Source organism: Episyrphus balteatus, chromosome 3 (assembly GCF_945859705.1).
Source record: "Episyrphus balteatus chromosome 3, idEpiBalt1.1, whole genome shotgun sequence".
NCBI lineage: Eukaryota > Metazoa > Arthropoda > Insecta > Diptera > Syrphidae > Episyrphus > Episyrphus balteatus.
In genome coordinates, this window is record NC_079136.1 from 8372327 (window position 1) to 8389590 (window position 17264).

Consider the following 17264-nt stretch of genomic DNA (forward strand, 5'->3'; position numbering starts at 1 on the left):
ATAATAGTTGGATTTGCATAAGCCGACTCTGAATTAAACCAGGAATTTCTTATAGTGAGAAAGCCTGCTTTCTTTCGCAATCATCTCTCATTCCCTAAAAACATTAGCGAAAAATTTTAACGACTTAGTAAAATAATAAACCCATTAATGTAAATAACTACAATTTATTGTTGATCTAAATATTTCCCTCTTTTTGCATTTCATGGAGCAAAATAAATTGATTTATTTTTGATTCCAGATCAAATCTGCAGATCTAGGTTTTTCGGCAGATTTAACTTTCTTTGCACTAATACTAATACAACTTCGAGCTGACAGAAACAGAAACAAGTTTTTCTATTTGTTTGTAATTTATTTCGGTGGGAAAGAGTTTGCTTCTGTTCAGCTTTTGAAAAAATATCTAACAAATAATTTTAAAAAATGGTAGCAATTTTAAACGGAGTGGCAGATTACTAATGAAATGGAAAATTGACAGCTTCACCGCACGCGTTAACACGTACACGAAGTTACACTAGATTATATTAGACTTTATTGAAGCATAAAATTATAAATTTATAAATACAATATTTAAATACAAGTCGATTATGACCTGGTATATAACCTACGGTCAAGCCTATAATGGCGCAAAATTTTAAACGATTCAGTAAAATGCTTTATTGATATAATCAAATAGAATTGTATGATCGATTTAGTTAAAATTTGTTCATTCCATGCATTACATCATTTTACTGAATCGTTTAAAATTTTGCGCTATTATAGTTAGTCGGTTTATGGATTTTTTCATCAGTTGATGTAATCAAATAGAATTGTATGATCGATTTAGTTAAAATTTGTTCATTCCATGCATTACATTATTTATTGTTTTTAAGGAAATATGTAGTGCTCCATGTAACCTGGAGAAGTGATTTAAACTTTGATGAATTAACTGAAAGCGAGAAGTATTTAAATATCAAGAGCTAGTTCTGACCTATCAGAAAAAAATCCCAAGAAATGGGAAAAAAATCCCCAAAAATTTCAATAAAAATCTCGGAGAGAAAATACCAAAATCATGTTGCATTATATTGAGATAGATAAGGCCAAAATATGTTTGGGTTTGAATAATTGAAATATTTTTCAATACACCTAGAGAGCTCATGGGCTGGAGTTATAGCTATTTAACGGGGACCAACCCGATCATCGAACTCCTTTTTTTGTAGTTGTTTTTAGTCGGCTATGTTCAACTATTTAATTTTTGAAAACTGACCGAGCATGGTTTGCAATTATTTTTTGTCAAGTACAGGTTTCACTCTTTTAATGTTAGCTATTGAAAGTCGGATCACAGGTGTAACGAGTTATTTAGCCTTGAGGTTCTGCTGGCACAAAAATCATCCCTAGCTAGCTCAGCTGTGGGTTCTTTAACCTCCTCGTTATCAAAAAAAATATGCCAGGCTTCATACATCTTGGTGTTATGATGCGCGAGATGTTATTTCTAATCCCACCCTACCTGGTTGTTTTCTCGCCAAACAACCCCTTTGCACACTTTCCTTTTCCTCGACCCCCCCTTTACCCGTTCATCACTTCCTCCTCATCTTCCCCTCTTTAAATAACTTAGAAATTCATATTAATTTTATAAGCATATGTTTTAATTAAAATTCAAAGTCTTAACAGAGTAGATATTCATTATAATTTTTCACATTGAGATTCAAATTTTAGGAAAATTTTATTTAAAAGTATCTTTATCTTTTTATATTTTAAAAATCAAAATTATGCTAAATACTTCTTTCGTATTTATAAATAAATGTATTTAATTCTGTTTTATTTTATTTTAAAAAGGGGCAATGTTTAATAAATTATATATATGTCCTTTTTGACAAACACGACATGAAATGACTTACCCCCAAAATTATTCGTCGCAGTGGCCACTCTTTCGATGAATCTTGGAGTATTTTTTTTTTGTTGGTGCTTTCCTTTCAACACTTTTTGTTATTATTTCGAATTGTTATTTAAAATTTAATAAATATTACCGCACTTTTCAATTATTCTCTTAAATGAGATTTGCTAAATGTATATATATATATATATATGTATATAGGTGCTTATATATGTATGTATATATATATATGTATTCTTTAAAATTGCAAAAATTCAAAAAAAACTTTTAAATTAGGTATTTTGATTTTCAAAAATTTTACAGATATAAAAATTTACAATTAGGCTTTTAATATATAAAAAAAACAAAAAAAATGAATAAAAAAATTTTGATTTGGAATTTTTTGTTTCCTTTGTATGCGAATGCAAATGAAGCGAAAACGGTCTTAATGATGCCCTCGCAAACGACGACGTTTTTGCGCCCCCTTGGCGATTCTTCTTTTCCCTTTTGTCTCGACGACCAACTTTCGAAAACTTTGAGTTTATATTTCAGTTCTTTCGGATGACGGGAGATTTTTTTGTTGGGTTCAAATTTCTTGACTCATGCAACGAAAAACGGTAATTCGCTATTCTTTTGTTCAGGCCGCCAAATATCTTGACGACCTATGTAGCTTGTCTTCTTGTTAAAGGTATTCTTTTTCGCAATTTTTAATTTCACGAAAGTATATCTTCGGTATATGTCGTATATACGTACATATATATTCGGTTCGCCCAAATTCAAGGATTCGTATTTGAATCTGGCTTATAGAAATAGGTTGGTTTCAATTAAAAATTATTGATAATCTGTAAGTCCAAATCAGTACTATATGATTTGTTCTTTCTTCTATACTTTATTTCTTTCCTCTATATATTGACTATGCTTCTTGCAGCTCGGGTTGTTCTTTTTGAAAAGCAAGTACCTACCGTCGGCTTTGCTAAAGAACCCTAAAATCTAATAACTACACTAATACTAACTTATTTAAATTTTCCAGCCTTTGTTATTCAATAATACGCACATAATTAAATGTTATACGCATTTTTACGCACTTAAGTGTGGGTGAAAGTGCGTTTGTATTTTTATACGCTTGTCTGGATTAATTATCAAGATCAAGCCCTGGATACATTTATATCATGAAAGATAAATCTTATAAACATGTTTCAGCAACAATGTTTACTTCCCCAAGACATTTAACATTTTGTAGCACTGAATTCTGAATATTTCTCATATTATAGCAAAAGGCTGACAATTACTCAAATTATACTAGAGACAAAACATTCTCCTCCTAGCAAAAAGGAAAGACCTATACCCTTTTTTTTTCCTTTACATCTATAGGTGTAAATGAGATGACATAATTTGTTTAATGTGCGGTGCGGGTAAACAAAAAAAACATAAAGTTGAAGAAGTCGTCGTCGTCGGTTGTGTTGCTTTTTAATAATTTCTTTTTATTTTTTTAAGTTATTAATTATTTATGATAAAAAGCCAATTCGGTTACAGGGCTTCGCGTTTTCCATATAAACATATGTGGAATATGCGAAATGAACCCACTTTCTTATTTTCGTATAGCCGGGTAGTGTAAGTGAAAGTGTATGTGGTTCTGAAATAAACAACCAACAGTGCAATTTGGTCAAGGGATTTCGGCTTATGATTCTTTACATTAAAGTGCTATTGTGGTAATAATTATAATTTCATTGAAAGTTAAGTAATGAAATACCTGTATACATAAGTGAATTTGATGAATTTAATAAAAAAAAATTAAAAATTTTGCCATACTATCTTATTTTGAGCGTGTGTAACAAGGATGGTTATGTGTAGTCTCGGTATGTGAGTGCGAGTGAGATACACGACAAAAATCCGCTACTTAAAGAAATGTAAATAGATTGCATTTACTTATGTTTCAAAGTTAGCGGTTAACATAAACCGAGGTCGTTCACCTCATTTATCTGTTGTATTCGTGGCAAAAAAAATTGTTTGTTGTTGATCGTTTTGAGTTGTGTTTTGCCGACGGGAAATCAATTGTTTCGCGAATTTTGTTATAATGACGGTGGAAGTGTTTATTAATTTTGAATACAAATCTCGTACGTCAATTGTTTTTACAATTTCGAATTCAAATAAAAAAATAAAATTATTTTATATATCTTATAAAAAAATAATGTTTACCTCGTTCGGGTTTGTTTGAATTTTGTGCCATCGTAAAGCTAAACGTGGGACGCGAACCCACTTACATGAACGGATGATTAACAGGAAGCATTGTGTCAGATAAGTGCTAAAAATATATTTAATGATTGACACTATACTTTGTGGACAATTTCTTTTCTTTGCAGTTGATGTTATTGTCGTATATCTTTAGCATGGAATATGCCAAGAGGTTTACCGGCCCTAGATTCCAGCTCGTACATACAATTTCCTACTACTCTTTTAACGCGGGATTTAAGGAATTTTGGAAGCAACTTAGCATTGATGCCGTGCGCAAAATTGCTTTGAGCGAAATTTCTATGGAACACTTCCTGACCTTCCCGGTAAGTGACATTTTTCGACCGTTTATTGTAGGTATTTTTAGACTTAACGTATGCCCTGTCCAAATTCTCCGACAACTTCTGTCTTTCCAAATTCAATTTAAGTGCTCGAGGTGTAACCAACATTTCGGGATCGTGTAGCGCGTTTAAATTTCGTAGTATAGCGTATGTTGAACCGTGATTTATCATATTTTGTCCAAACAAAGCAAAATAGGGTTGGCAATTTAACGAGTCATGCCTGTCGGAACGCAGAGCACATGCTATACTGGACAGATGAAGATCCCAGTCATTTTGCTGTTTGGAAATTAAAACTCTCAATTTACTAAGAAAACTCCTATTTACACGCTCCGAAATGTTGGCTTGCGGCGAATACACCGCCGTTCGTAAATGCTTAACACCGTAATTATCCAAAAAGCTTTTGAAATCTTTGGACACGAATTGACGGCCGTTGTCGGAGTGGATTTGTTCAGGGGTCCCGAAAGTGTGGAAAATTTCTGATTCAAGATATTGAATCACACGGTTTGACGTAGCTTTTGGCAAGGCTTTAAGAAACATAAATTTTGTGAAGTGGTCAACCACGATAAAAACGTAAATGTTTCCTCGCTTTGTACGCGGATATGGGCCTAAAAAATCGACGTAGAGTCTTTGCATGGGCCTTTCAGTTTTTGTTTGGCTGACTATCGGTGGGCGAAGAACTTCATTAGGAGCCTTGACCATTTTGCATATTTCGCAGTTTTTTACAAAAATCTTGATGTCTTTTACCATTTTCGGCCAATAATATTTGGATTTTATGCGAGCATAAGTTTTATCAAAGCCACTATGGCAACTTAGTTTGGTGTTGTGGCACATTTCGATGCTTTTTTGCGTAAGACTATCCGGAAGCCATAAACGCCAAAGTGAATCTTCTTCGTCTACATTTCCGGTTCTAAAACCTACTCTTCGGTACACATACTTTCCGGAGACAACGAGATCTGGAAGTGTCGATTGGTTTTTGACAATGTTCTCTCTCAAGTGGGTATATTGTTCCGAATCAAACTCAGTCGAATCTAAATCAATATCACCACATGTCAATATCGAAGAATCTTCACAAACCCCATTATTAACCACAGATCCGCTTGCTGTGACTTCTTCCATATTCAGTCTAGATAGACAATCCGGCACTACGTTCAGAGTCCCTTTTCGATGTTCAATGGGGAATTTATACCTTTGGAGTTCTAGACTCCATCTGGCCAGTCTACCTGATAACTCCTTCATGGACATAAGCCATTTAAGACTGGAATGGTCTGTTATGACTTTAAAGGGCAATCCGTCAACGTAAGGTCGGAACTTTCGCACGCTTAGCAACGCTGCGAGACATTCTTGTTCGGTAACTGTATAATTTTTTTGGGATTTGTTAAGCTTCTTCGACATGTAAGCAATGGGCTTCTCGTTACCGTTCTCATCCACTTGAAAGAGAACACCGCCTACTCCATCAGACGAAGCATCGCATTGAATTACAAAAGGTTTTGAAAAATCAGGTTCCGCTAAAACTGGAGCTGTTGATAGGGCTGTTTTTAGTTTTTCGAAAGCTTCGAGTGCTTCAGGCGTAAATCGGAATTTAGACTTCGTTGAGAGACAATTGGATAAAGGAGCAGCTACATCGGCATAATTTCGGATGAATCTCCTGTACCATCCAGTCATACCCAAAAATCTCCTAACTTGCCTAACCGTAGTCGGAACTGGAAAATTGACCATGGCTTCTATCTTGTCTGGGTTGGTTTTCAAGTTTCCCTGACCTACGATAAAACCTAGAAATTTTATTTCCTTCATGCAAAATCTACTCTTTTCGAGATTTATTGTAAGATTTGCTCGACGAAGACAAGCTGCGACCTCCTTAAGGATGCGTAAATGCGACTCAAAATCTGGAGTACAAATCAGTAAGTCGTCTAAATAGACAAACACATTATCACGGAGATGACCAGGGATTACTTGATCCATCACTCTACACAGCGTTTGTCCAGCATTACTTAAACCGAAGGGCATTACTTTAAACTGGTAGAGTGGTCTACCAGGTACGGCAAAAGCTGTTTTCTCCCGGGATTTTTCGTGTAAGGGAATTTGCCAATAAGCGTCTTTTAGGTCTATCCCCGAGATAAAGTGCGTGTCTTTTATCCGACTTAACAAACCTTCAACATGAGGTAGCGGATACGCATCCTTAACGGTAACAGCGTTGACTTTTCGAAAATCTAAACAAAGACGATTTTTACCGGGTTTTCGCACCAACACGACAGGGCAACTCCAAGGAGAGTTACTAACTTCTATGACTCCTAATTCCAACATGCGATCTAATTCCTTATAGACTTCGCTTTGACGGACTGGAGACAAGGGATAGTGTTTGGACTTTATAGGGGCAGCGTTTCCTGTGTCAACGATGTGACACCCGAGATCTGTTTTCCCTAATCCAAGGACAACAAAATTGGGAAATTGCTTTTTGATGTTTTCTAATTGAAAAGACTCTTCAACTGAAAGCGTCATTAACTCAGCTTCATCTTTAAAATTTTCTTCCTTATTTTCTATAGAGAAATCCACTTCTAACTCATTTATTTGAGGTAACAAATGAAAACTACGCCAAAAATTCATGCCGAGATATACTTTTTGTGTCAAATTTGGTATAAGATAAAATGTTAGGTTCTTTGAAATGCCATTGTATTTTGTTTCTAGTTCACAATGTCCCACAATATCGTGAGATTTGCCATCAGCCGTACGTACTACGTTTTTGTAAGGCAATATTTTAACTCCCAATTTCTGAACTAACTCCCAGCACCCCTCACCTAACACCGAGATAGATGCCCCGCTGTCTAGAAGTCCAAAAACTGACTCATTATTCAAAAAGACGTTAGCATACATACGTCCATCTGTATCAGAAGATATTATCGTTTCGATTATTTGTTTTCGAAACTTTTTCCTATTTCGAAAACGACGACGACATTTTTGAATTTTTAAACTGATTGGTTTGTTTTTAGTTCCAAAGATTCTCGATCGAACCTTTTCATAATTAAGTTTTCGCTCGTGAAGAGACTTAAGATTATGAAATTCCATCGGATGAAACTGATCCACTTCGACGTTGGACTTTTCCTTTTTAAGAATTTTAATCGGAATTTCTTTCTCAGCTTCATCAATGGAATTCATTTCGTTTTTATTTAATTTTGAGAGTGGTTCTGAGGATTCCTTTGGGAACGAAACTCTCCACTCCTCGTTTCGTCCCTCGGAATGTTTCCCGTTTGGTGTTTACCGCATTGAATAGTAGTAACACCTTTCGCCCCACACAGAAAACAATGTAATATTCTCGTTTCCGATGGACAAAAAAGGTATGCGTGACCTTTTTGATCGCAATTCCAACAAATGTAGTTGGCGTATGAAATTGGCTTTCGTTTCGCAGATATAGCCGCGATTTCTTCAACTTCTTGATCGGATTCATATTGATCTACAACTGCGATTTCGTTAACCGACCTATGACCAACGTTTCTTTTATTCAAAAACCTTTCAGCCTCACGGGCTTTTTGTCGAAGTTGATCTAAGTTCTTAACATCCGCTGACAACAAAATTTCACCTACACTGCCGCTCATCTGAATAGGTTCACATTTTAGTTCATTTTACATTTGGCCTGTCTTGGTATTTAATGCAATGGCACATATTTTTTATGTATGTAACGAGAGAACATCTTTATGCGCTTAGTTTAGGAGAAAAAAAATGTTTTGGGGCCTACCGTTCTTCTCACACGGTAGCTAGACCAAATCTAGTCATAAAATCAAGCATATTTTTTGGCTCATCTGAATAGGTTCAAAAGCAAAAATGTTAATAAATGATGAGTTGCATGGGTCTGTTGGACTCAAAATTGTGTCTGTCATAAATCTGATTGTGTATAACCTGTAAGGATGAAAACGGGTCGTGAAAAATCTTAAGGCGCGGAAAAAATGTGGAAAATAAAAGAATAATTTGAATTAGACTGAAACCAACGATGCATTGGGACAAAAACAAACACAAGTTAAAATTTAGTAAGCAGTTATTTGCGCAATATCCAAGGGTATAGAAACAACATTAAAAGTCGATGTAACTCAGTCACAACATGGGCCGATAGATGTGCAATGATCAGAATAGCATGACTTCGAGCTAAAAATTAAGCTGAAAACCGGTATAAAATGCAGTTTAACGACGGCAAAACGGGTTGTCAGAAGTGGTAAACATTTGAGGAGAACAAAACCTCGCAAAAATTACCACTTTACAAACCACGAACAGAAACTCACCTCCAATAAAAAAAAAAATTGTCGTGAAAGTCGAATTTGCTATTTCCTCATACAAAACTTTTTATCTGCAATTTCAAACAGAGTTTTTTTACTATTGGAGGTGAGTTTCTGTTCGTGGTTTGTAAAGTGGTAATTTTTGCGAGGTTTTGTTCTCCTCAAATGTTTACCACTTCTGACAACCCGTTTTGCCGTCGTTAAACTGCATTTTATACCGGTTTTCAGCTTAATTTTTAGCTCGAAGTCATGCTATTCTGATCATTGCACATCTATCGGCCCATGTTGTGACTGAGTTACATCGACTTTTAATGTTGTTTCTATACCCTTGGATATTGCGCAAATAACTGCTTACTAAATTTTAACTTGTGTTTGTTTTTGTCCCAATGCATCGTTGGTTTCAGTCTAATTCAAATTATTCTTTTATTTTCCACATTTTTTCCGCGCCTTAAGATTTTTCACGACCCGTTTTCATCCTTACAGGTTATACACAATCAGATTTATGACAGACACAATTTTGAGTCCAACAGACCCATGCAACTCATCATTTATTAACATTTTTGCTTTTGAACCTATTCAGATGAGCCAAAAAATATGCTTGATTTTATGACTAGATTTGGTCTAGCTACCGTGTGAGAAGAACGGTAGGCCCCAAAACATTTTTTTTTCTCCTAAACTAAGCGCATAAAGATGTTCTCTCGTTACATACATAAAAAAGATGTGCCATTGCATTAAATACCAAGACAGGCCAAATGTAAAATGAACTAAAATGTGAACCTATTCAGATGAGCGGCAGTGTATTTTTTCTTTGACATTACTCTTGATGATTTCTACCAATTTCTTATCATTAAATGATTCTTTTAGACGGTCGTTAAGACTGCAGATGGAAACATAAAAATCATCGAAGGATTCCTTCGGACCCTGTTTGCGACACATAAGCTTCATGTAAATGTCGATTTCTGATTCCATCTTACCAAATTCTTTTTTCATTGCTTCTTTTATAGTAGATAAACTCGCATCTGGATATTTCTTGACAAATCTCCAAAACCATTTCTTTGCTTTGCCTTCGAGCAAAACGTGAAACCTAGCAGCAATTTGTGCCTCGCAATAGGTTGATGAGGATTGCATTCTTCCTACCATCGAAAGGAAATCAGATACATTGTCAGAACCATCGTATTTGATTTGCCAATGATCTAATCTACATGGACCTGAAGCGCTAAAAGTTGTAGAACCACTTGAGTTCGTAGGGAGAGGTACTTGGTTCGTCGTTGAACTTTGCGTCTCAGTTGGAGGAGGGTTGGCTGGTTGTTGCGGCTTTAAACTCAAACTTTCTAATTTTTGTAGCACATTATGCATAAAAACGTCCATTTGTTGGAAAACCCTAATTTGGTTCTGAACCAGACCTCTTTCTATCCTAGAAAGCAACTCTTCATTTGGACTAAGATCGTTTTCAACCTGATCTGCTGGTTCCCTGCCGGGATCGTCAACCACGACTTCTGGTAGTTGACCTTGGTCAATTCCCACGTCCTGATTTTCATGATCTGCCATGTTAGATGTTGAATTAGAAATAACTGACTCTAACTCTTCTGAGAAACTAAAAGATTGGTCTAAATTGAATCTATCCACTGTATTTCTAAATCTTTGAAAAAATGCTTCGAATGTTGCAGCGTTATGAGCGTTTATAACCTCAATATCGTCAAAAATCGAAACTCGACGACTATTGCTCATACTTGGTTCGAACGAACCTTACTTTAGTTTTTCTTTACTACCCGATTTCTGTTTTATGTGATGTGAGCTTTAATTAAAAGTTTCAAGAATCAAACAAAAAAATCCAAGAACAAATGTTTTCGAGAACTGTTTACTTTCGGTTTTTTATGGTTTATTCGAAATCGTTGGGATATCTTTAACGTTGGCGTTTTCAATTTCAGATACGCTTAAAGCCAAATTTTTGTAAAACAAAAAAATCAAATCAATAATTATAAAAAAAATGTGTGATTGAAACTGTGTTTCAATATTTATTAAAAAGGTAAATGTATATGAAAGTTTTAAAATTCCAAAAAAAATAATTTGTTGTACTGTATATGTATCATAAAATAAAAAGGGAAGATGAGGTATCGGATCCGAAAAAGGTTACTGCCGAGGATTGAAAAGGAAAGTTATTGCGAGTCGAAAAAGTATCAATAAAAAAAATAAAATAAACTAGTGGTTTTTGTTAACTATTGTTTTTGTAATGGTTTTATCTTAAATTTTAAAATTTTCCAGGACAACATCGACAATCATCTCATATGAAGACTCTGGAAAATTCCAAAACATAAACTGAAATTATGAAAAAAAATAGAGATTTAAAGGACCACCCAAGACACCTTTCGCATCAAGAAGTCTCTTCAAATTGTAGTGGTAAATAAAAATATACCCATTCCACCTGCATTTTGGGTATCTCTGACAGGATTCCCAAAGACTAAGTTTGTATGGTAATTTTGTTAAAATAAAAAAATCGATCTCAATTTCTTTGTTGCAACGCGGTACCAGTTAATTAACTAAGTAACCGGGACTCACAAAAAAAATCAAAATTAATGTTAAATTAAAAAAAATGAAAAATAAAAAGTTAAAATTTTGAAAAGAAAAAAAATGTAAACGTTAAAAAAAATTGTGACTCATAAAAATAAAAATCTGCCTCACTATCTATCGCTGATAGTAAGACACCACGTTCTGGGCGCCATTTTTGTAACGAGTTATTTAGCCTTGAGGTTCTGCTGGCACAAAAATCATCCCTAGCTAGCTCAGCTGTGGATTCTTTAACCTCCTCGTTATCAAAAAAAATATGCCAGGCTTCATACATCTTGGTGTTATGATGCGCGAGATGTTATTTCTAATCCCACCCTACCTGGTTGTTTTCTCGCCAAACAACCCCTTTGCACACTTTCCTTTTCCTCGACCCCCCCTTTACCCGTTCATCACTTCCTCCTCATCTTCCCCTCTTTAAATAACTTAGAAATTCATATTAATTTTATAAGCATATGTTTTAATTAAAATTCAAAGTCTTAACAGAGTAGATATTCATTATAATTTTTCACATTGAGATTCAAATTTTAGGAAAATTTTATTTAAAAGTATCTTTATCTTTTTATATTTTAAAAATCAAAATTATGCTAAATACTTCTTTCGTATTTATAAATAAATGTATTTAATTCTGTTTTATTTTATTTTAAAAAGGGGCAATGTTTAATAAATTATATATATGTCCTTTTTGACAAACACGACATGAAATGACTTACCCCCAAAATTATTCGTCGCAGTGGCCACTCTTTCGATGAATCTTGGAGTATTTTTTTTTTGTTGGTGCTTTCCTTTCAACACTTTTTGTTATTATTTCGAATTGTTATTTAAAATTTAATAAATATTACCGCACTTTTCAATTATTCTCTTAAATGAGATTTGCTAAATGTATATATATATATATATATGTATATAGGTGCTTATATATGTATGTATATATATATATGTATTCTTTAAAATTGCAAAAATTCAAAAAAAACTTTTAAATTAGGTATTTTGATTTTCAAAAATTTTACAGATATAAAAATTTACAATTAGGCTTTTAATATATAAAAAAAACAAAAAAAATGAATAAAAAAATTTTGATTTGGAATTTTTTGTTTCCTTTGTATGCGAATGCAAATGAAGCGAAAACGGTCTTAATGATGCCCTCGCAAACGACGACGTTTTTGCGCCCCCTTGGCGATTCTTCTTTTCCCTTTTGTCTCGACGACCAACTTTCGAAAACTTTGAGTTTATATTTCAGTTCTTTCGGATGACGGGAGATTTTTTTGTTGGGTTCAAATTTCTTGACTCATGCAACGAAAAACGGTAATTCGCTATTCTTTTGTTCAGGCCGCCAAATATCTTGACGACCTATGTAGCTTGTCTTCTTGTTAAAGGTATTCTTTTTCGCAATTTTTAATTTCACGAAAGTATATATATTCGGTTCGCCCAAATTCAAGGATTCGTATTTGAATCTGGCTTATAGAAATAGGTTGGTTTCAATTAAAAATTATTGATAATCTGTAAGTCCAAATCAGTACTATATGATTTGTTCTTTCTTCTATACTTTATTTCTTTCCTCTATATATTGACTATGCTTCTTGCAGCTCGGGTTGTTCTTTTTGAAAAGCAAGTACCTACCGTCGGCTTTGCTAAAGAACCCTAAAATCTAATAACTACACTAATACTAACTTATTTAAATTTTCCAGCCTTTGTTATTCAATAATACGCACATAATTAAATGTTATACGCATTTTTACGCACTTAAGTGTGGGTGAAAGTGCGTTTGTATTTTTATACGCTTGTCTGGATTAATTATCAAGATCAAGCCCTGGATACATTTATATCATGAAAGATAAATCTTATAAACATGTTTCAGCAACAATGTTTACTTCCCCAAGACATTTAACATTTTGTAGCACTGAATTCTGAATATTTCTCATATTATAGCAAAAGGCTGACAATTACTCAAATTATACTAGAGACAAAACATTCTCCTCCTAGCAAAAAGGAAAGACCTATACCCTTTTTTTTTCCTTTACATCTATAGGTGTAAATGAGATGACATAATTTGTTTAATGTGCGGTGCGGGTAAACAAAAAAAACATAAAGTTGAAGAAGTCGTCGTCGTCGGTTGTGTTGCTTTTTAATAATTTCTTTTTATTTTTTTAAGTTATTAATTATTTATGATAAAAAGCCAATTCGGTTACACAGGAGTAATTTGTGTGAAAGCTTGACCTTTTTCTAAAGTTACTATTGTTGGAATAACTTATTTTTTTGCATCGTTCCATTAAACTATTAAACGATACACGCTCTGTGACAATCCGAAAACCATTACAGGAGTGAGTTACGATGAGGTTGATGCCAACCAACCTCCATATTTATGAAAAATGGAAAAAATTTAGGTAAAGGGTGGTCATTTTAAAGAAAACGTTTCAATTCATGTTACTAAATAATTGAGAAATAAAATATATACATTAAAAATATCAACGAGCTTTCTTTTGTTTTAAGTTTTTCCTTGTATCAGTATTTATTAATAGACTTCGTAGTTTGCTCAATTTTTAAGTATGCATCAAAATTTCATGTGTTTGCCCATGGTGTTACGTTTTGAAACTAATCTCTTGAAAATAATCTTAAATGTGACATTGCCTTGTAATTTCTGCACTTAATTCTCTTAAAGCACTTCTTAATTCCCAAAAAATCGGACCTTTTCTCCCTTATCTTGTAACTGCATTTAACAGCTTATCTAAACTTTTATTTTCCAGATTACCATCAGGCGGTAACGATTACCGATCATCCGACATCAACGAGCCTAAAAAAATGCATCACCCTCAGATGCCACATCCACATCAATCAAACATCGCCGACGATTCATTAAGTTCGCTTTCCATTGAATCTGAAGAAGATACGAATTTACTAAGTCAGGTAATAAAGCTGTTATACATGTTTTGTATGAAAAATATCTTATCCAACTATCTCTTTGTCTTTATTTAGGCTATTGCAGCTGGTTGCAATAGACCCAAGTCTAATCTTGGTTTCAATTCGTCAAACAAACGTCCTTTATCCTCATCACAGCCGATCCCCACATCATCACGATCAGCAGCTAATCAACATCTTCCATCAAATCATCACCATCATCATCAAAAAGCTTTTGATGGTAATGAATCCATCAGTTCAGTTGATTCAAGTGATTCCAACGATAACCAATCCAAGTCCCTATTTGAACAATGCATTCGAACCGGTATGAACAAGAAAACACGACATCATTCTGATAAATTACAACAACAAGGCCGTTCATCAACATCGAATCCGAATTTAAATGTCACACCAAAGCTATCACAACTCTCGAGCATACCCCGTGTGCCGAACCCCAAAACACCAATACGTTTGGATCGCGAACGCCAAAGAGATCGCGAGCGCAAGGACGAACAGCTTTTGCAAGAGTGCATAAACACAGGAATGGCTAAAAGTGCCGCAGGCACCAATCAAATCAAACCTCCAGCTAGACACACAAGACACATGCTATCCTCTGTCGAGACCATGTTCAACCAAAAACGCACTAACGATCCACATCCACAACCTACATATTTGGCAAGTTTCGCTACACCCCACATGCAGCCGGCGTCACCGATGGTTATACCAACAATGGCCCCACCGATGACGCAGAAGATGCCAAAAAACGGGGAAACTACGTCTGCAGCTGTGTTGGAACAGTCTCAACATCGGGAAATTACTACATCTCCAAGTGCCCCCAACACAGCTCCAGGCGTAGGGATGAAAGAGTATCCAGACGGCACAAAAGATCCAAAAAATCTTCAGCATCTGCAATCGATGGCAGTCAAGGTGGAGGAGGTTGTATTAACCCTAGACAGCAGCCGCCCAATGACAATTGGGTCTAGCACGAGCAGTGCGGAAGGCGGCGGCGGTGGTGCAGAATCCTTACTTCTGGCTAGTATGAATACCACATGGACAGACGAGTATCCAGGACAGGAAATGATCAGCAGTCAGGACTCGTTTCAAGAATCGCAGTCTGTTTCCTTTGATATGGATAATTCAAGTCATCAACAACAGGTGACCCCAACTGTGCCGAATAAGCACAAGGATCCAGATTTGATGTTAAAATCCGTTGAGCGACTAACTCATGATTATGTGTCGACTGCTGAATACTTACGGGCGGCGGATAATAGCGATTTAACAGATGAAGCAGTATGCAACAATAAATACAACAGCAACACTACAACCACAACATCCAATAACACCTGGAGTGAGGACACATGTCCCAATGATGTATCATTCCCCAGCGTTAGCATATCGGCTCCAATGATTGCCTCCCTGCAAGATGACGACGATGAGGACGATCAAACTTCCATGCAAATTGATCATACATCTTTCCGATTCAAAGGAGATCTGCACGACTTTGCAGAAATTACTCCAACCAACGAGATTCAACCCTTTGAATCGTTATCAATGCAAACAATGAATACGGTTGAGGAAGTTGGCACATCGCAACCCAATTCGTTGGAAACAGAAACCGATACATTGGTGAACGATGAGATAGCAGCTGTAATTGTGTCAGAAAACGAACAGTTTACTGAGTTATCGAGCGAAGGAATCAGATTTCAGGTTGGCGGAGAAGTGAAAAGAGTTCCATTACAAGCGGCTGCAACAAATACCTATTTGACACCAGCATTTGGTGGAGTACCGTCAGTTATGACAAACTCTACGATAATTGCTTTTGAAGCTAATAGATTGGCTGATAATTTGTTGAATGACATGGCTCAAAGTACTAACAGTCTTGATTTGGATAACATTCGGCCGCCATCATGCATGGAATCGCTGAGTATGTCGGGTTGTTATGAAGTTCCACAAAGTCCACAATTGTCTCGACTGAGGAAGAAATCTCTACCAGCTGGAATAGTGGCTAGACGTGCTTTGGGTCATCTTCCTGCCCATCTTAATGGTAGTTTAGAGAGTGTAAACTCTAGTTGCAATTTGGAGAATATAAAACCACCATCTTTGATGGATGAATTGCTTGATTCGATGATCAGTGTATCAAGTATTCAGTCAGAAATAGTGGATCAAAGTTTGAACAACACAACGATGAGTAATTACGAAACGGCCTATGATTTTGATGATAATACAGTAACCCTGCACAGTTGTTCTGAAATACTTCCCAATGATGGATACGATTCGAATGAAACACCTTTACAGTCGGATTTCAGTTCAGCCGAATCAACTCCTAGAAAGTATCGCAATGTTAATGGTGTCAAGAGGACCTTGACTCCGAAACAGAAAAGGAAACTTGTTAAGGATCGTTTCAAAACATACACAATTGCAGCTGATTTTGCTTTGAATGAAAATTATAGTGGTGAGTTGCAAGAATTAGATTTCGACGGAGATGAAGATGAAGTTCTGCAAATAGAAATTGAAGAAATTGACGATGGGGCAGATAATGCAGAGAATGCAGGGGGAAATTTATTGAAGAAGAGCCCTTCGGCGATTCAGAAGAGGAATGCTAATCCGGAGCGTTATCGCACACGGACTATCAGCTATACACGTGACCAGGAATTGAATAATTTTGATGTAAGTTATTTATTCTTGTTTTCTATTTCTAAATTACTTATCCAGTGATTTTAATGGTGAATAAAAAAAATAATGAGTCAAATGATGCATGAAAACAATCTTATAATACTCTTAACGACCCTTACTCGTAATATTTGTGCCAAGTAACCATAAACTAAATGAGGGGTCTCTATGATGCTATTGGAATAAAATGCACGACTGGGTCGCACGAAATTGAAAGCAAAGTTGCTAAAATTGTTAAGAGTAATCATATAAAAACTAAGAAAATTTATTTGAAAAAAACCTTAAATTCGTTTTTCAAAGTAAAAAAACAACATCTTACATCAAAACAAGTATGCAATTCATTTATTTTATTAAGAAGCATTTTTATAAAAAACATTTTAAAAAACTAATTTTTTATAAACCATTTTTTGAAAAAAAAAAAAAAATTAAATAGATTTTGGATGCCATTTTTAAGAAATTACC

General features: G+C 35.1%; 1 protein-coding gene across 1 annotated transcript in view; it reads left to right on the forward strand.

Moving 5' to 3' along the window:
* The window catches only part of LOC129913873 (uncharacterized), a 40802-nt gene that overhangs the window by 20911 nt on the left and 2627 nt on the right, over positions 1 to 17264 (forward strand). The window contains exons 4-5 of the mRNA XM_055992821.1: positions 13982 to 14141; positions 14211 to 16799. Coding sequence (XP_055848796.1) covers positions 13982 to 14141; positions 14211 to 16799 — 2749 coding nt within the window. The remainder of the gene's footprint in view (positions 1 to 13981; positions 14142 to 14210; positions 16800 to 17264) is intronic.